Genomic DNA, 21,182 nt, shown 5'->3' with positions numbered 1-21,182 from the left:
TTCAGAGAGACGCTTCCAAGGTACGGGCCGACTGTTTAGAAGCTGTTGCTAAGCAAGAGTGTTTGTTGTCAGATACGGAGATGAAAAGCTCCGTATGCTTCAACATTAACGCTGGTGTCCGGCAGTTTTGAGGGAACGGCAGCAGCTCGATCCCGTCGGTGCCGGATAGCACAAAGTTTCCTGTATTTGTGTTTCACATTTTGCTCGTGATAAACCAGTCACCAAAGTGGCCAATAGTGGAAAAAATGGTTTGGTGAAGGATTGGCAGTAGAAATTGTTCGCAAAGTAACTAAAAAGTGAGAAAATTGTAGACAGGTAAATGTCAGTGACTTGAAAAACCTATTAGTGCAATGCTTCCTCAACGTTTGGCTTTTTAGGAGTTTTAGAACACAAACATACACTATATATTTAAAAGACCAAACTAACAGGGAAAAAGGTAAACCATAAAAAATTCTCATTCCTGAAAAAGGATTTCTATAGAAAATTGAGAATTGTTCTGAAAGTCAACGATAGAAAAATTCCAAGTGCCAAGCGAATGTGTTATGACTATTTTTATTAAATTAAAGCCCTAGTTACAATGCATGCTTGGCAATAGTGAAATATGATAACTAACATTGTTCCAATGCAACAGCTGAATTTATGGAATCAGAATGTTGCAGCACAGAAACAGGCCTTTCAGCCAATCCTGTCTACACCAGTGGATTTTCTCCATATGAGCCACCTGGTTGAATCGCACTTTGTTTGCTCCCGGTAGCCTTCAATACTCCTCTTTTTCAAGCAATTAGATTCCTTCAAAAATAATTCATTGACTGCTTCAAACCTAATTATTTGGTGTTAGTAAGCAGTGATACAGATAGCTCTCCTAATAGATCAGCACATTTATCTAGCGAGTATCTAAAATTAGATAAGGCAGAGTTTCTATCCCTTGTTCCTGCTGAGTTAGCGAACCGCTGCTGGGGCAGTCGTAAGGTTAATACAACAGACTTCACCCCAGCTGGCTGGAATAGGTGAAATCCCTGCTCATTATGCAGCAACCCCTGCTGGAAAGTGAGGCCATGTAGATGCGAGGTGAGCACAGGATCAGGCTCAGATACAATTTCCACTGCAATTGATTAGCCTGCCAATACACATCACGTATGAATAACACCCACTTAGACGAGGTTACAGAGGGCAAGACGCACCTGCGGAATCATAGCCCATTAAGATGCTAATGTCAGGGGATGGGGAAAATTGGCAAAATAATTTTTTTTTGCTAAGTAATTTAAGCAAACAACTGCAGTTTTAAAACCCACTTGTTGAAGTATAACCACAGCATAGTTACAATCGTATCTTAAAATGTGCATTTTGCACTCACACAAGGTGATCAGACATTTTTGAAAAGGTACAAATATACTTAAGTATTTAGAGGGTTAAGTTATCAATTCAGCTGACACCAATATGCAAACGCATGATCTAATCTTTAAAGAAAACAAATCAGGTATCTTCTTTCGTATCACATTCAACAGATCATCCTCCACCATTTCCGCCACCTCCAATGTGATCTCACCACCAAACGCATCTTTCCCTCCCCTTTCAGCATTCCATAAGGACCGCTCCCTCCAAGACACCCGAGTCCACGCCTCTATCACCCCCAGCACACCTTCCCGTGCAAGCGCAGGAGATGCAACACCTGCCCCGATACCTCCCCCCTTCCCACTGTCCAGGGCCCCAAACACCCCTTCCAGGTGAAACAGCGATTTACTTGTACTTCTTGCAATTTAGTATACTGTATTCGCTGCTCACGATGTGGTCTCCTCTACACTGGGGAGACCAAGCGCAGATTGGGTGACTGCTTTGCGGAACACCTCCGTTCAGTCCGTAAGGGTGACCCCGAGCTTCCGGTCGCCTGTCATTTTAATTCACCGCCCCATTCCCACTCGGACCTCACCGTCCTTGGCCTCTTGCATTGTTCCACAGAAGCTCAGCATAAGCTCGAGGAACAGCACCTCATCTTCTGATTAGGCACTTTACAGTCTTCCAGACTCCATATCGAGTTCAACAATTTCAGATCATAACCTCGGCCCCTCTCATTTTTATATATTTTTTATCCACACCTTCGGTTTGTGCCTTTTCCTTTTTCTCTCTCCCACATGGCAGCTGTCTCTCATTCTGCCAGCGCATTTCACACTTCATCTAGAGCCATCTTTTGTCTCTTTACCTGTCCTATTACCATCTCGTCTCGACTTGAATATCTCAATGTCTTTTCACCTCTCCCAGACCTTCCCTTTTGTTCTTTCATCCCCTCCCCCATTTCCCAGCCCCCAAACTTGCTTCTTAATCCGTTTCATTTCCTGCTTTCTCAGTTCTGACGAAGGGTCTTCGACCTGAACCGTTGACTCAGTTTCTTTCTCCACAGATGCTGCCTGGCCTGCTGAGTTTCTCCAGCGTTTTTTGTTGTTATTTCAAGTATCTTCATCAGCTTATGTGTCAGCTGTGGCTCAGTTGATAGCACACTCGCCTCTGAGTCAGAAGGTTGTGGGTTCAAGTCCCACTCCAGGGACTGGAGCACATAAAGCTAGGCAGACACTCCAGTGCAGTACTGAGGGAGTGCTGCACTGGCAGAGGTGCCGTCTTTTGCATGAGACGTTAAACCGAGGCCCTGTCTGCTCTCAGGTGGGCGTAAAAGATCCAATGGCACTATTTCGAAGAAGAGCAGGGGAGTTATCCTTGGTGCCCTGGCCAATATTTATCCCTCAACCAATATAACAAAAACAGATTATTTGGTCATTATCACATTGCTGTTTGTGAGACCTTGCTGTGCGCAAATTGACTGCCACGTTTCCCACATTACAACAGTGACGACACTCCAAAAAGTACTTCATTGGCTGTAAAGTGCTTTGAACCGTCCGGTGGCCGTGAAAGGCGCAAGTCTTTCTTCTTTGTAAGTTTGGTTAAAATTCAATGAAGATTCTCATCAGTAGGTTATAAGCTAATGTCACAATTCACTGTTTATGGACATAAAAGGTATGCACAGTCTTTATAACGTCAACAAGATCCAAGAAAATCCAAGGTGGTGTTTTATAACTCACTTTTCAACAAAATATATACATTTAAAAGCTACAACTGATAACGACTTGCACCCAAATAAAAAAGTGAGAAACAATTCTGGGTTCTTCTTACCTTACTGGTAAACATCTTGCGCTCCTCCTCTTCATTCTCAGAGTCACTACTGATTTCTCTGCCATTTAAACCAGTCAGTGAAACCGGTAACTGTGGTAAAAGGACCTGCAGCATCCTCAGGTACACAAGCATGCCTTCCTCAGACAGAGTTGCTAATTTACAGTGAAAAAAAAATGCAAGGAAGGTTACTGCCATATACATATATACACATACAACGTTAAACAAATTAACTATATAGCACAAACACTGAGCTAACAGAAAACAGGTAGCACAATGGCAAGGCAGCAAAATTATGCTTCAATATTTGATGCAGAAACAAACATTTGCTGAAGAGCAAGTTGCTCATAAGGCCCAACTTCTTAGATAGATCCCAAAATACTCTATGGATATGCACTTGAAGTGCTATAACCTACAAGGCTAAGGACCAAGTGCTGGAAAGTGGGATTAAGGTGGATAGCTCTGTCGGCCGGCACGGAAAAGATGGGCTGAATGGCCTCCTTCTGTGCTGTAAATTTCTTTGATTCTATGATTCATCAAAGACTGCTTCTCTGCTATAAGAAATAGGAGGAGTAGGCCATTTGGCCCCTCGAGCCTGCTCAGCCATTCAATAAGATCATGGCTGATCTTTTACCTCAACTCCACTTTCCTGCACTATCCCCACATCCCTTAATATCCAAAAATCTATCAATCTCTGTCTTGAATATACGCTCAACGACTGAGCCTCCCCACAGCCCTCTGGGGTAGAGAATTCCAAAGATTCACCACCCTCTGAGTGAAGAAATTTCTCCTCATCTCAGTCCTAAATGGCCGACTCCTTATTCTGAGACTGTGACCCCTGGCTCTAGACTCCCCAGCCAGGGGAAACATCCTCCCTGCATCTACCCTGTCAAGCCCTGTAAGAATTTCATATGTTTCAATGAGATCACCTCTCATTCTTCTAAACTCTAAAGAATATAGGCCTAGTCTACTCAATCTCTCCTCATACGACAATCCCCCATCCCAGGAATCAGTCTGGTGAACCTTCGTTGCACTCCCTCTAGGGCAAGTATATCCTTCCTTAGGTAAGGAGACCAAAACTGTACACAATACGCCAGGTGTGGTCTCACCAGGGCCCTATATAATTGCAGTAAGGCATCTTTACGCTTAGTCAAATCCTCTTGTAATAAAGGCCAACATACACCATTTGCTTTCCTAATTGCTTGCTGTATCCGCATGTTAACTTTCAGTGATTCGTGTACAAGGACACACAAGTCCCTCTGAACATCAACATTTCCCAATCTCTCACCATTTAAACAACCCTGCTTTTCTATTACATAGATACACAGAAGATAGGAGGAGTAGGCCATTCGGCCCTTCGAGCCTGCTCCGCCATTCAATGAGGTCATGGCTGATCATCCAAATTCAGTACCCGGTCCCTGCCTTCTCCCCATATCCCTTGATCCCTTTAGCCTTAAGAAATATATCCAACTCTTTCTTGAATATATTTAATGAACTGGCCTCCACCGCCCTCTGTGGCAGAGAATTCCACAGGTTCACCATTCTCTGGGTGAAGAAATTCCTCCTCATTTCAGTCCTAAATGGTTTACCCCTTATCCTTAGACTATGACCCCTGGTTCTGGACTCCCCGGCCATCAGAAACATCCTTCCTGCATCTAGTCTGTCCAGGCCTGACAGAATTTTATAGGTTTCGATGAGATCCCCTCTCAATCTTCTAAACTCCAGCGAGTATAAGCCCAATCGACACAATCTCTCCTCATACGTCATTCCTGCCATCCCAGGTATCAGCCTGGTGAATCTTCGCTACACTCCTTCCATGGCAAGAACGTCCTTCCTCAGGTAAGGCGACCAAAACTGCACACAATACTCAAGGTGCGGTCTCACCAAGGCCCTGTACAACTGCAGCAAGACATCCTTGTTCTTGTACTCGAACCCTCTTGCTACGAAGGCCAACATACCATTTGCCTTCTTAACCGCCTGCTGCACCTGCATGCTTACCTTCAGCGACTGGTGTACAAGAACACCCAGGTCTCTTTGCACTTCCCCTTCTCCCAATCTATTACCATTCAAATAATAATCTACCTTCCTGTTTTTGCCACCAAAGTGGATAACCTCACATTTATCCACATTATAGTGCATTTGCCATGTTTCTGCCCAATCACCCAACCTGTCCAAATCGTGCTGGAGTTTCACAACATCCTCCTCACAGCATACCCTCCCCCCCAGCTTTGTGTCATCTGCAAATTTGGAGATATTACATCCAATTCCCTCGTCCAGATCATTAATATATATTGTGAACAGCTGGGGTCCTAGGACCGATCCTTGCGGTACCCCACTAGTCACTGCCTGCCACTTGGAAAACGACCCGTTTATTCCAACTCTTTGCTTTCTGTCCACCAACCAGTTCTCTATCCAAGTCAATACCTTGCCCCCAATCCCATGTGCCTTAATTTTGCACGCTAATCTCTTATGCGGGACCTTATCGAAAGCCTTCTGAAAGTCCAAATACACCACATCCACTGGTTCTCCCTTATCTATTTTACAAATTACATCCTCAAAAAATTCCAGTAGATTAGTCAAGCATGATTTACCTTTTGTAAATCCATGTTGACTTTGTCCGATCCAGTCACTGCTTTCCAAGTGCTCTGCTATTACATCTTTTATAATGGACTCTAGCATTTTCCCCACTACCGATGTCAAGCTTACTGGTCTATAATTCCCCGCCTTTTCTCTATGACCTTTTTTGAATAGTGGGGTAACATTAGCTACCCGCCAATCCATGGGTACCGTTCCAGAGTCTATCGAGTTCTGGAAGATGACCAGCAATGCATCTACTATTTCTAGGGCCACTTCCTTAAGTACCCTGGGATGTAGATTATCAGGCCTTGGGGATTTATCGGCCTTCAGTCCCATCAATTTTCCTAACACCATTTCCCTACAAATACTGATTTCTTTCAGTTCCACCCTTTCATCAGACCCTATGTTCCCCGGCATCTCTGGGAGGTTATTTGTGTCCTCCTTTGTGAAGACAGAACCAAAATAAGTATTCAGTTGGTCTGCCATTTCTTTGTTCCCCATTATAAATTCCCCCGATTCTGACGGCAAGGGACCTACGCTTAACTTCACCAATCTTTTTCTCTTCACATATCTATAAAAGCTTTTACAGTCAGTTTTTATGTTCTCTGCAAGCTTACTCTCATTCTATTTTCCCTTTCTTAATTAATCCCTTTGTCCTCCTTTGTTGAATCCTAAACTGCTCCCAATCCTCAGGATTATTGCTTTTTCTGGCCAATTTATATGCCCTCTCCTTGGACCTTATGCTATTCCTAATTTCCCTCGTTAGCCACGGTTGGGTCACCTTTTTTGTTTTATTTTTATGCCAAACTGGGATGAACAAATTCTGTAGTTCATCCATTCGGTCTTTGAATGTTTGCCATTGCCTATCCACCGTCAACCCTTTGAGTGACATTCCCCAATCAATCCTACCCAACTCACTCCTCAGACCATCATAGTTTCCTTTATTTAAATTGAGGACCCTAGTCTCCGAGTCAACTACTTCATTCTACATCTTAATGAAGAATTCGATCATATTATGATCGCTCCAACCCAAGGGGCCTCTTACAACAAGATTGCTAATTAATCCTTTTTCGTTACATAATACCCAATCTAAGATGGCCTGATCTCTGGTTGGTTCCTTGACATATTGGTCCAGGAAACCATCCCGTAAACACTCCAGGAATTCCTCCTCCACAGTATTGTTACTCATTTGGTTGGCCCAATCTATATGTAGATTAAAGTCACCCATGATGACTGCTGTGCCCTTATTGCACGCTTCTTTAATTTCTCTTTTAATGCCATCCCCAACCTCCGCCTTAATGTTTGGAGGTCTATAAACCACTCCCACTAACGTTTTTTTCCCCCTTAGTATTTCTCAATTCTACCCATACAGATTCCACCTCATCAGAGCTAACATCCTTCATTACAATTGTGTAAATCCCTTCTTTAACCAGTAATGCTACCCCACCTCCGTTTCCTTTTTGCCTATCTTTCCTGAATATCGAATACCCCTGGATGTTGAGGTCCTAGTCCTGGCCTTCCTTGAGCCACGTTTCCGTAATCCCAACCAAATCATATTTGTTTACTTCTATTTGCGCAGCCAATTCATCCACCTTATTACAAATGCTCCTCACATTAAGACACAAAGCCTTCAGGCTTGTTTTTTTAACGCTCTTAGACCTATTAGAATTATTATTTACTGTGGCCATGTTTGATTTAAACCGTTGATTTCTCTGACTGCCACTTTTGTTTTTCTCCTTCCTATCTTTTGCTTTTATCCTGGTTTCCCTTTCCTCTGTCTCCCTGCTCAGGTTCCCAACCCCCTGCCATTTTAGTTTAAACCCTCCCCCACAGCACTAGCAAACACTCTCCCTAGGACATTGGTAGCAAAATACCTGGGCAGGGCTGGAACCAAAGTGGATAACTTCACATTTATCCACGTTATATTCCATTTGTCATGTTCTTGCCCACTCAGTTAGCTTGTCTATATCCCCTTGAAGACTCTTTGCATCCTCCTCACAACTTACATTCCCACCAAGCTTGGATATATTACATTTGGTCCCCTCATCCAAATCACTGATATAGATTGTGAATAGCTGAGGCCCAAGCACTGACCAAACATTGCGGTACCCCACTAGTTACAGCCTGCCAACTCGAAAATTACCCGTTTATTCCTACTCTGTTTTCTGTCTGCTAACCAATCCTCAATCCATGTTAGTATATTACCCCCAATCCCGTGAACCCTAATTTTGTTACAGCAGTTAAAAGGGGATTATACAGGTTTATCTACATACACAGTGTTTCCCCAATGTGGCAACGCCACATACGCCCCCCCCAGAATCCTCGTTAACTGTAAAAGTCAGTCTCTGCGGAGGTTTGGCCAAAAGGCCGTAGCGTCTGTCGTAGCCATCTGGCATGTGAGGAGGGCTGTCTGGGAGGTCGGCCGGTTGGTTCGTTGGCTGGTCTGCCGGTGGGCTGGCTGCCGGCGAAGGTGGGGCGGCGGCCGGGAAGTAACCGCCGCCAACGCGGGAGATCAGCCCCGCCGTGTTTGGGGGGGGGGGGGGAGAAGCCGGACGAAACAGGAAGCTGAGGTCCAGGTGCGCCGGTTTGAGGCAGTCTACTGAAATAAGGTCCGGCTTCCCGCCGACTTCGATAAGAAAAGCTTCGTCCCCCGTCTCCAATACGGAGAAGGGGCCGGTGTATGGTGCCTGCAGCGGGCCTCTGTGCGCGTCCCGGCGCACGAAGACGAACTCCGCATGTCTTAAGTCTCGAGGCACGTAGGGCGGCTGCGGGCCGTGTTGCGAAGTGGGCACTGGGCGGAATTGCTGGGCCGCGTCCTGGTGCAGGGAAAGCTGTCTGGCGGCCGACCACTGCTCCGTTCTCAGGGGGAGTAAGTCGCCTGGTACTCTGAGCGGTTGGCCGTAGACCATCTCGGCCGCGGAGGTACGGAGGTCCTCTTTGGGCGCGGTGCGCAATCCCAGGAGGACCCAGGGTAGTTTGTCGATCCAGCTGGTGTCGGCCAGGCTGGCGCGGATGGAGGCTTTCAAGGAACGATGAAAGCGCTCGCAGAGCCCGTTGGCCTGCGGGTGGTAGGCTGTTGTCCTGTGCAATTTGGTGCCGAGGCCGGCGGTGATGGCATTCCACTAGTGGGAGGTGAACTGGGGGCCTCTGTCCGAGGATGTGTCGGTCGGCACGCCGAACCGGGCCACCCATGTCGAGACGAATGCTCGCGCGACATCGGTCGTGGTGGTGGAGGCGAGGGGAACCGCCTCGGGCCATCTGGTGGTGCGGTCGACGATCGTGAGCAGGTGTGTGAAACCGTGCGACGTGGACGTGGTCGAAACGCCTCTCTGGCACCGGGAAACACTCCAATGGCGCCTTGGTGTGCTGCTGGACCTTAGCGCGCTGACACGCCACGCATGTGTTGGTCCAGTCTCTCACATCCTTGTGGAGTCCAGGGCAGACGAACTTGGCGGACATGAGTTTCTGAGACGCACGCATCCCTGGATGTGAGAGGCCGTGGATGATGTCGAAAACTCGCTTGCGCCAGGCGGATGGGACGACCGGCCTAGGCGAGGGGACTGAGACGTCGCACAGGAGGGTTGTGCCGGCTGCGTGGAAGTGGATGTCGGCCAGAGTGAGGCTGGTGGTTGACGTCCTGAGGGCCTGGATCTCCGCGTCGGCGGCCTGGTCGCGCTATGCTGGCCTCGCTATGCTGGCGTAGTCGACGCCCAGGTGCACTGCGTGGAGCGAGGGTCGAGAGGCAGTCGGCCACCAAATTGTCCTTGCCGGCGACGTGGCAGATGTCCGTGGTGAACTCCGAGATGAAGTTGAGTTGGCGCGCGGACCAGGGTTCGGTTACTTTGGCCATGGCGAAAGTAAGCGGCTTGTGGTCCACGAATGCGGTGAACGGCCGAATTTCCAGGAGGAAGCGGAAGTGCCGGATTGCCAGGAACAGGGCCAGGAGCTCTCTGTCGAACGTGCTGTAGGCCTGCTCGTTCTTGCGCAGCTGTCGGCTGAAAAATGCCAGTGGCTGCCACGCGCCTTCAACCCACTGTTGCTGGACAACGCCGACGGCGTAATCCGAGGCGTCCGTGGTGAGGGCAGTCTTGGCGCCCGGGATGGGGTGGGCCAGTAGTGTGGCGTTGGCCAAGGCGCTTTTGGTCTGGTGGAAGGCTGTCGCCATCTCGCTGGACCAGGTGAGTTGCTCTTTGCCCGTTTTGCCACTGGTGGCTTCGTAGAGGGGGCGCATGAGTGAGGCGGCCTTGGGCACGAAACGGTGATAGAAATTGACCATCCCCAAAAATTCCTGCAGCGCCTTGACCGAGGTGGGCTGGGGAAAGTCCGCCACCGCCTGCACCTTCGAAGGTAGGGGAATGGCTCCCCTTGGCGAGATTCTGTGGCCGAGAAAGTCAATTTGGGCTGCTCCGAACTGGCATTTGGCCGGGTAGACGATTAGCCCGTTTTGGCTGAGGCGCTGGAAAAGAGAGCGCAAATGCACGATGCGCTCGGCCTTGCTGGTGCTGGCCACGAGGATATCATCCAGATAGACGAACAGGAAGCTCGGGTCCCGTAGGACGGAATCCATGAGCCGTTGGAAGGCCTGTGCGGCGTTCTTGAGCCCTAAGGGCATGCGCAGGAACTCGAACAGTCCGAAGGGGGTGATGACCGCCGTCTTCTGGACGTCTGCGTGGCGGACGGGGACCTGATGGTAGCCGCGAATCAGGTCGACCTTGGAAAAGACGGACTTTCCTGCTAGGTGCGCCGAGAAGTCTTGGATGTGCGGAATGGGGTATCTATTGGGCGTGGTGGCGTCCTTGAGCCGTCTGTAGTCGCCGCAGGGGCGCCAGCTACCGCCCGGCTTGGGCACAATGCGGAGGGGGGACGACCAGGGGCTGTTCGAGCAGCGGATGATGCCCAGTTTCTCCATCGTGGCGAATTCTTCCTTGGCCACCACCATCTTGGCTGGGTCCAGGCGTCTGGCTCGGGCGAACACTGGTGGTCCCGTAGTGGCGATCCCGTAGTGGCGATGTGGTGCTCGACACCATGCTTGGCTGCCGCGGCTGAGGTGGTCGGTTGTGTGAGCCTCGGGAAATCTGCGAGTAGGCGGGCGTAGTCGTCATCCGCCGGGGCAGAGCAGGACCCGACGAGGGCCGGGCTGTTGCTCTGCTGGCAGGCCAGTGAAGCGAAAGTTGCTGCGTCGATCAGGCGCCTGTCGCGGACGTTGACCAGGAGTCCGTGGGCGCAAAGAAAATCGGCGCCCAGCAAGGGATGTGCCACCGAGGCCGTCACGAAATCCCACGTAAATCGCTGGCCGTTGAAACAAACCTCGGCCCGTCACTTTCCAAAAGTAGCGATGGCTGCACCATTTGCCGCCACGAGGGGTGGGCCACTGCAGCCTGCCTGGATGTCGAGCTGGGAGGCAGGAATTATGCTGCATTCGGCTCCGGTGTCGCAAAGGAATCTGCGCCCTGAAAGGGAGTCGGTTATGTACAGCAGTTTACCTGCGGTGCCGATGGCCATCGTGGCGGCGGGGGTGCGGTCGAGCAGGCCTAGACGGCGGCGCGGGGCTGGCGCGTTGGGCCGGGCGGGCATCTTGGTTTGATCGAAAGAGCAGGGTGCTCTGCAGCGTTGGGCCTTGTGGCCGAAACGCGCGTGGTAGTAGCATAGTTCTGTGGCCTGGCGTGGCGGCGCGCGCTCGGTGGTGTCGGGGAGCCTCGCGGCAGCACAGCCAAGTTGGGCGACGGCGAAGACTTTGTCCGCGGCGGCTGCCAGTTATACGCAGTCCGTGATCGGGGACCCCGTGAGGGCAGTCTGTACCTGCTGAGGAAAAGGGCCCGAAACAAGAAGCACTGCGGTTCAGAGCCCAGGAGCGCAAGCATCCGGCTCATCAACTGGGTCGGGGTAGAGTCGCCGAGGCCCGATAGTGAAAGGAGCCTGTGGGCCCTCTCCTCCCCGGACAGGCCGTAAGCCTGCAGCAAGCGGCCCTTAATGGTTGAGTACTTGCCGGTCTGTGGTGGGTTCCCCAGCAGGTCGAGAACTTCGGCGGCGGTGGAGCTTGCTGGTGCTGAGACTATGTGGAGGTACCTTTCTTCATCGTCTTGAACCCTGCGAAGGGTGAACTGGGCCTCCGTGTGCGCGAACCAAGCCGGTGCTTGGTGTTCCCAGAAGGTGGGGAGCTTCAAGGACATGGCGCCAGCCGACATCGGGCTGCTGCTGGTTGCCGTCGGGTCGTTGCTGGCCTCTGTAGGGCTACGCGAGTCGGGGGCTTCGGCCGCCGACATTCGGGGTCACCAATGTGGGAGAAATAGGCAACACAGTGAGCTACAAGAAATAGGTCTTTACTCCAACTCTCACAATACAGTACTGAATTCGTACAGCCCGCGAACCTGTGATGACTCATGGATTGGTCACCTGCTGGAACCTGATTGGTTTTCCTTCTCTCAGCAGCAGGCAAGTCTGAACATGCCTTATTCCTCTCAGCTTGCAACTGTCTTGCGGGGGGAGGGGAATACAGCAGTTAAAAGGGGATTATACAGGTTTATCTACATACACACAGTGTTTCCCCAATGTGGCAACGCCACAACAACATGATTCTTCAATGTATAATACAAACCAAAGAAAAAAAAACGACATACCTATCTGTGATTCTCCAACAGCAAGAACAAAGTACAGAAGCCAAGGTGCCATATCCCTGGTAAAAGTGAGTCCTACTGAAGAGGTTGCCTTCGGTATTAACAGTGCATTCATGAAAGGTATGTAAGGAAAGGAAATCCTTGCAGCAGACAGTGCTGGAACGAGGAAGTTGAAGATCTGGTCTGTGAACGATGCAGTGAAAAACTCTTTTGCCAATGCAGCAAAGACCTGATGCCTGTGTAGACAAGTATATTCATGATTTACAAATTATAGTAAAGTTAATAGATTCAACACATTGATTACAAGCTGCAAAAATTATAAAGTATACTAATATATACAACAGCTACCTTTTTGAAAATTAAAGCCACAAAAAATACACAATGTGCCTTTACCCTTCAAACCCACTAATGGTTCAGTGAAGAAATTGAATTTGTACATAAAAATGAGCCCGACTAGGAAGGTTGTTGGTCTGCGTTGAGTAAGCAGATCTCCGTATACCCAAGGTACATTGAGGAAATTTGTGCCAGGAGTTGCGCTCCTGAAGTTACCTTTAACCTCTGTTGTAAGTGCCGATGCATGGACACCAGTTGTGAAAAGGGTGATGGCCCCAGTGGTCAATAGGCTCTTCAACACTCACTATTTAAACTCACAACTTAAGGAAGTCTAGCTATTGGGGTAAGGTATCAGAGGGTTGCCTGTGAAACTGTGCCCCCTTGAGTGAGGCTCTTGGTTTTAGGTTTAAAATTGCTAACTCTACCCTCCTTTGGAATGGAAAATTTGAAAGTCACAACTAATTTTTTTTTTTTTTATGGCTACAGAAGGCAGTGGAATTAGTTTTGGGTTGCTCCATCAAAGAGGAGGCACACAATGGGCCAAATGGGTTCCTCCTGTGCTCTAAACTTTCTATAGTTATATTTTACTTGTAAAATTTTTGATTAAAATGCTGCTTTAACACAAAATTATTTTACCTACCTCAACACAATACAGAGAAACACTGATTCTGTTGATCAGGGATGGAACAGTGCACCCAACTTTAATCCGATACTACTTTTCAAAAATGAACAAAGCACTAATAAAACCTAAATTTAGTTCACCTGAACTAAAACAGCTAATACAAACCATATACATCATATAAAGCACACTGGGAATCTCCACCCATCAATTACCGCCTTCAGGAGAAAAGTAGTTAAGGGAGAAAAATCGGATCAAGTTAAAACAAAATTAGTTTAGGTTCTGCTAGAAATACTCTAAAATCAAATGCTGGGAGCTATGTGATGCCAGTGCAATATGACCTGCTTTTCCATTTGCCCTCATCACCTGGTGGGTTACTTCCTCACTCAGTAGCTTCAAATCCTTGCTGACTACCTGTGATTAGGAAATCATTGACAACCTTTTTCTTAAACTTATGAAGGGGGGTGAGGGGGAAATCCAAATGCTACCATACCATGGGCAGGACACAAGTCTGCTCTCTGCCTCTAGCATGATCAAGGATGCTTCTGGTAACATTAACACATGAGCTTTAAATATTACATCCATACGTGTTGACCTCCATGGCATGGCTTATGGCAGTCAAAAGATGTGCTATTTTAAAAGGGAAAGGCTGCGGTACCTGTGGCCGGAAGATGGAGTTACGGCAGATCAGCCATGGTCTTATTGAATGGCGGAGCAGGTTCAAGGGGCCGAATGGCCTACTCCTGCTCCTATTTATGTTCTTCTGTAACTCACGGGATATTATTCTGCTGGCAAGATGCTGCTGTGCACAAACTGGCTGTTCTATTAAGACAAGATTTAATTGTTGTAACTCTGAGGTCAATTTGATGATGGTCACGGACCATCATCAAAGACCCTACCCACCCCAACCACAGTCTGTTCGCCCTCCTGCCATCTGGGAGACGCTACAGATGCATTCGCACCCGTACGACCAGATTTAGGAACAGCTTCTTTCCCAGGGCTGTCATCCTACTGAACTCCACAAATAAACTCTAAAGCCTGCACATCTGCCAATGCACTTTATTATGGTTATGTTTATGTATTAAAGCCAAATGAATGTTGAATGTTTAAATGTCTTAATCTAAATGTACACTCTCGGGAGCCGCAAGCCTACATTTCGTTGTACTGCACTTGTGCACTAACAATGACAATAAAGTTGATTATGATTATATGGATATCCTGAGGTTAATTAGAAGATCATTTCTGCCTCCGGGGAAATTTCTCCATAGGCTGGGAATAACTGGCTTCCACACCTCGCATCTCCTCCCCCACCAGAAATGCGAAAGGTGTGTAACCAGAAGCATGATGGATGTATCTGAAAACATATTTTGTGTCTAATTTTGTCCCTTTTTCTCCACTTTTACTGGGATGGATGGGATCCTGATGGATTTTCCTCCCTAGAGGAACTCGGGTCAATTTGAATGGAGCATTAGAATTTCCCTGGCTAATCAGAGACTGGGGACTGAACTTGGGACCTCCTGGTTTGTATTGCTGGGCACCATCTTTATCCACTAGGCCGTGGGTATGGGGTGGGGAGAGAGAGATCTCCAAGTTGTTTTCTTCAAATTGAAAGCCTTAAATGAAACCAAACATTATGCATTGCTTACAATATAAAATGTATTATTTTAATAGTTATTTTATAGCTATTATTATTGATTAATTTTTTTTAAATGAACTGTTATCAATAATATGACTCCTATGGCAAAGCACCTAGCTTGCCTTCGGCACTATTCCTACCTTGAACCTTCTGGGCAGGAGGCATATTGAAAGTGCAGTGGTTTCAGGAAATTCTCTAACAGTGTCATTGCAAGTGGAACGCGTGAAACACGCGAAACATCAGAATACTCTAAACTTGATGGAAGCCTATGATTAATTAACATGTAAAGTGATTTGTAGTAACCTGCAACAAAACAAAAAGAACCAGTTAATACATCTGGGAAAAACAAATATTGTTCAATTACTTTTAAAGTATTAATGTGTACCGAATGGTTTATTTCCCAAGTAAACTGCTACCAACAATACACCTGTTACAGTGTACATTACCTTCAGGATGTCTCACTATCCGTTAACCTTGCACCCAAGTCATAGCCACTCGAGTGTGCTCAGCTCACTTACCACAAAAGCGCAGTCAAGTGGACATTTTTATAAAATATTGTTTATGAAGATGTGAGGTACACTGCAGCTATAATATCCTCCACTCAAGAAAGAAGTTTGTAGCCATGATTCTCCAAATGGAATATCAGGACTTGGTACAATAAATACCGCCCATGAGAAACATACAATTTCTATGTCTCAAAGTCCATTATTATACCAGCAGTTTTAGATTTAGCTCCTTAAGGTGTCCAAATGCATGCCCAGCTTCAATTACCAACAGTTTCTCTTGACAATAAACAAAATCTTTCTGTTCCAAGAAGCCCAACAAGTCAGCTATAAGTAGTCTCCTGGCTTGCACTTTCAAATTTTGGCTGTTATTAATTCCAAAGATGGTTGGAGAACTGCAGCAGGGGAGCAAGCTTATGGATCAGATTAAGATTGAAGTTTTGAAATTGGATTTTGAGTCTTGGTAGACAGGAACAAGAGGGAATTTGTGCTCCCATAATTCAGGAGCACACCTGGAATTTCAGCAGAGGTTGGCACATCCCTCAGGATTTTCCATCCATTAAAATTAATGGGTGCGTTCCCAGCATGTGAAGCACCGCACTAGAAATGCACATTTCATAAAATCTACCCTAACATTAGACAAGATGTAGGACATATGGAGCTGATCACGTGGTATTGATGCAATATCATGACATGACATGCAGGACAGCCCATGCCCATTTTGAACATCTCTCCTCTAATCCAAATAAAATAAGGCATCTTATACATAAACTGATTAATACTGCATAATAAAAAGCACACAGGAAGTTTAAGAATTTAGATATCAACTTTGTCCATAGGAATTTCTACCCTATAGTTTCAAAAGTAACCTGGTTTAGAAAACACAGTAAGAATTGTACAGGAAAACCAAAGCTATATTTCAAGCATATTAAAAGCACACTGCAGAACATTCACCACTGTAAACTTCTGGGTTCTAGTTTCAAGAAAAAATGTAGCTTATTTTAAACAATTGAAAGCCAGTTTTGGACAAGCACATTTAAACACAAGATCTGGTGTCATGGTGACATTGGTTTTTGAACAAAAAGACACGTTAATAGTGTACAAATTGCACCTCAAGTTATGTAGGTCAGATAGACATGAATGAAGACTGAATTCATGCCATCACAGATTGGATTTAAATGGTTATAGCAACAAAAATTTCCTAACATCATGCAGCAATTCTGTGTGCTCTATTTATAAATGTTAAAACTGAAAATAGCACAGTAGGTTTTGTGGTTATGTTTAAATGGTTATTTTTACCAGCTTAATAGTCATCTTTTAAAACACATTCATCCAAAGGATTTTAATCATGGTTATTAGAAGTTACTAACCTTTCTGAACCATGTAGTGCAAAATTTGTTCAACTAACGATGCTACACTGTTAGCATCCTGTACAACGGGCAAATAGGTTTTTTCTGAGGAAAAGGTCTCCAGCATCCTCAAAGGCACAGTAACATTCAGACTCTCATTGTTACAGCTCTTCAGTAACCTATGAAGACAAGAAAAGTACATTACTTGAAAAATGTAATGAGGTAACAAATTAAATAGTTAATAAGTTTTTTTAAATACATTATGACAACACAATTGGAACATAGGAACAGCAGTAGGGCATTAAGCCCCTCGAGCCTGTTACGCCATTCATTACTAATCTGTGACTGAACGCCACATACCCGCCTATGCTCTGCATCCTTTAATATCTTTGGTTAACAGAAATCTATCAATCTCAGATGTAAAATTAATTGACCCAGCATCAACTGCTGTTTGAAGAGTTTTCCAAACTTCTACAACCCTTTGCAAGTAGCAGTGTTTCCTAACTCCACTCCTGAAAGGGTTGGCTCTAATTTTTAGGCTAGACTCCCCAACCAGCAGAAATAGTTTCTATCTACCCATCAGTTCCCCCTAACATCTTCAAAGCTTCGTTCACATCACCCTTTAATCTTCTAAGTTCCAGGGAATACAACCCTAGTTTATGTAATCTCTCCTCGTAACTTAATCCTTGGAGTCCAGGTATCATTCTAGTAAATCTACACTGCACTCCCTCCGAGGCCAATTGAACACAGTACTCCAGGTGTGGTCTAACCAGGGCTCTGTATAGCTGCAGCATGACTTTTCATCCCTTGTATTCTAGTCCTCTAGATATAAAGGCCAGCATCCATTACCCTTTGTGATTTTTTTTTGTACCTGTCCATGACATTTTAATGATTATGTACATCGACCCCCACTGCTTCTGCTTCATATTTAGAAAGTACTCTGATCTATCGTTTTTAGGTCCAAAGTGGATGACCTCACACGTGCCTACATTGGGCAAAACTGTGCCAAATTGTTTTAATTCACTTAATCTATTATCTTTTTGTAATTTTATGCTTCCATCTGCACTGCTTACAATGCCGCTCATCTTTATGTCATCAGCAAACTTGGATATATGGCTCTCTATCCAGTCATTGAAGTTGTTAATAAATACAGTGAATAGTTGAGGCCCCAACTCAGATCCCTGTGGGACACCACTAGTCACATTCTGCCAAGTTGAGTACCTGCCCATTATTCCTACTCTCTGCCCACTGCCACTCAGCCGATTTCCTAACCAGGTCAATAATTTGCCTTCAATTCCACGAGCTTCAACTTTAGCCAACAGTCTCTTAGGAGGAACTTTATCAAATGCCTTCTGGAAGTCCGTATAAATAACATTCATAGACATTCCCCTGTCCACAACTTTAATCACCTCCTCCAAAAATTCAATCAGGTTTGTCAGGCATGACCTACCTTTCACAAATCCATGCTGGCTCTCTGATCAACTTAAAATTTGACGTGTTCAGTCACTCTATCCTTAATTATAGACTCTAGCAATTTCCCAACAGACGTTTGGCTAACTGATCTATAATTCCCTGGTTTCCCCTCTCGCCATTCTTAAATAGCAGAGTGACATGAGCAATTTTCCAATCTAAAGGAACAGTTCCTGAATCGAGAGAACTTTGGAAGATTATAGTTATGACAACCTTCGAAAGGCTGAAATAACTTTAGGGGATAATATTTAATAACCAAACAAACTAGGACAAAATAGTGCCGGTAATAAAGCAAATCTTTTGAGATAACAGGGATAAAAAGCAATATATCTCAAAATTGATCGATAAATCTCCTTCATGTAGGTCAACATGGTATTTCTCAAATAATGACATAACACAATCAAGTTCCTGATTGTGGCTATGCCATTGCGGAGCTGCGGGCGTTGGGGGCGGAGGTTGTTGGGGGCGGAGGGTGCTGTGGTGCGAGAGGGGGTTAGTAATTTTGATCTACAAAAAAAATGGGAGGGGTGTGTCAAAAAAGTAAAGACAAGCCTTCCTGAACCTGGATCACCACAGCTCTGCCCCCATCAACAAGTTACAAAGTGGAATCAGCAAAGGCCTGGGTACAAGACATTGCCATCTTCTTGACTGCAGGAAAGAGAGGCAAGGCAAAGAGGATAGATTAAATATGCAAATTAAAATGCACCAAATTTTTAAAAAAGGAGAAAAATTGATGTTATGGAAATGCTGCAACTTCTTCTGCTTATTCTCTACATGAAACAGCTGACTAAAGTTAGAGGAAGCGATCATCGCAAGGAAAGGGTTGCAACACAAATTCTGGTTCCCACTGGACCAGTATATCACTGCGATTGTGCAGCTGAGAGGTGCACATTTACCTAGCACGAAGAGCGCAACACTGACCAGCACAAACTAACCAGGACAGTGATAGAGTGAAGTATTAGCATACAAACACTTACCATGTTCATTTTAAATCCCTTTGTATGCTATTTTAAACTGTTAATTTTTCTTCACTCGCTATTTTAATAGAAATGTTAACAGTTTAGCATTTGTTTGCTGATACACAAAGCACAAATTCACCCCACAAGTGTTCTTTCAGTACTCCACATTATAATTAAAGGTCCCGCTCCTCTTTAAGCTCCCAATTCTAAAGGCATTCATAGCACACACCGTAGTCCAAGTGTGCAATAAATAAACAGCTTACCTGCAACATAAACCCAATAAACGTTTTATTTGATATAAACATATTTGATGGTTAGAATCAACTAGTTGCTGCACGTACTGAGCACTGTGCTTAACCAAATTTTGACACATCCATGTCTGAAAAAGAGGGGAAATTAAAGTTAATTTATATCTTGCACAGGACAATTTATAAAAACACAAATCTTATTTTAATATTTAACACTCAATTTCCCATTATGATGTCAGTCTCCGGCTCATTCAAAACCAGCTAACGCATCAAAGATGACTGTGAGCTCATCAGATCAACAGACAGGGAAACCAAGGAGACTGTTGGACAGGAACGTGCATAAGCAGTGTCGTAAATCAATCAATCTCTGTCCCACCGCCAGCACCTTCCCCATGGATCCAAAGTACAAAGTTTGGCAAAGGAGGATTGCCCATTCTTGAAAAGGATTCTTCTTTTTAAATACAAGGAGGATATCAATTTAGAAAAGGTTCGTAGAGTTGTTGACCCAAGTGTACAAAACATGAATAACAAAGTTTTAAGTATACTACGTTCCTTCTGCTTTGTAATACTTGTGTTTAAATATTTAAGCTAAAGAAAATGCCTTGGATATTTGAGGTAGTAAATTCCACACCTGCAGGGCTGTAGTGTTGCTCCTTGGAGATCCAGTGGGAGGATCAGGAAGAGGGACAATATAGCCAAGAACTCATGTGTAAAACAACAGTTGATGGGTGGGATATGTGTTGGTGTAGGGGTTACAGGGATTGGGTGGGATATGTGTCGGTGCAGGCTCGATGGGCCGAAATGGCCTCTATCTGCACTGTGGGGTTTCTGTGATTCTGTGATTTGTGACGGGGAATCAACTTCTGCTGTGTACATTTGGAGCTATACAAATCAAGCAGCTGATTGCAATGGCATATTTCTTCTCTTACCAATCTATCCAAATCTTCATTTTGTTTGTAAAAAAATAGGAGTTTCCTTATTAAAACAGTCAAATTATATCCATCACTGATAGAAAAATTTCCTCCTGCTTGGGCCAAGGAGACACAATGATCAAATTCACTTCGCTGAATCGTATGCTGTAAACGAAATAACAAAATATATCAGAATTCAATTTTCTAAAAAAAGACGCATTATTTATGCACGAGATGGAATGGTGTTTCTGATCCATTTCCAATACATTCCCCTCTTTCCAGCATCCAAACATCATAGCCATACCAAGATACAAATCCTTGGTTAAAATGGGGTTCTTCGCCTACTTACAAAAATTTAACTATCGCCAAGCATTTTTTAAACTGAAAACCCTGACAGAGGGTTGCCAAATCCTCACTGAGGATGGGGATATTAATGGAGCCTCCTCCTCCAGTTAGTTGTTTAATGGTCCACCACCATTCACCACAGGATGTGGCAGGGACTCGAGCTTTGATCTGATCCGCTGATTGTGGGATCGCTTAGCTCTGTCTATAGCATGCTGCTTCTGCTTTTTAGCATGCATGTAGTCCTGTGTTGCAGCTTCCCCAGGTTGGCACCTCATTTTTAGGTATGCCTGTTGCTGCTCCTGGCATGCTCTTCTGCACTCCTTATTGAACCAGGGTTGGTCCCCTGGTTTGCTGGGAATGGTAGAGAGGGATATGCTGGGCCATGAGGTTACAGATTGTGGTGGAATACAATTCTGCTGCTGATGGCCCACAGCTCCTCATGGATGCCCAGTTTTGAGCTGC

At 45.6% G+C, this 21,182-nt stretch overlaps 1 protein-coding gene across 5 annotated transcripts in view; it reads right to left on the bottom strand.

Annotated features, from left to right (window-relative positions):
- ube3c (ubiquitin protein ligase E3C) overlaps positions 1–21,182 on the bottom strand; it is a 173,819-nt gene that overhangs the window by 119,244 nt on the left and 33,393 nt on the right. For all 5 annotated transcript variants that reach the window (XM_085987546.1, XM_085987548.1, XM_085987547.1 and 2 more), the window contains exons 5-10: positions 20,394–20,540; positions 19,480–19,595; positions 16,809–16,966; positions 15,076–15,238; positions 12,351–12,583; positions 3,160–3,311 (exon numbers count right to left, since the gene is read on the bottom strand). In XM_085987546.1, coding sequence (XP_085843672.1) covers positions 3,160–3,311; positions 12,351–12,583; positions 15,076–15,238; positions 16,809–16,966; positions 19,480–19,595; positions 20,394–20,540 — 969 coding nt within the window. The remainder of the gene's footprint in view (positions 1–3,159; positions 3,312–12,350; positions 12,584–15,075; positions 15,239–16,808; positions 16,967–19,479; positions 19,596–20,393; positions 20,541–21,182) is intronic.

Source organism: Somniosus microcephalus, chromosome 5, assembly GCF_052327205.1.
Source record: "Somniosus microcephalus isolate GS21.2 chromosome 5, FLI_Smic_1.0, whole genome shotgun sequence".
Taxonomy (NCBI): domain Eukaryota; kingdom Metazoa; phylum Chordata; class Chondrichthyes; order Squaliformes; family Somniosidae; genus Somniosus; species Somniosus microcephalus.
This window is presented reverse-complemented; position numbering and strand designations above follow the sequence as displayed.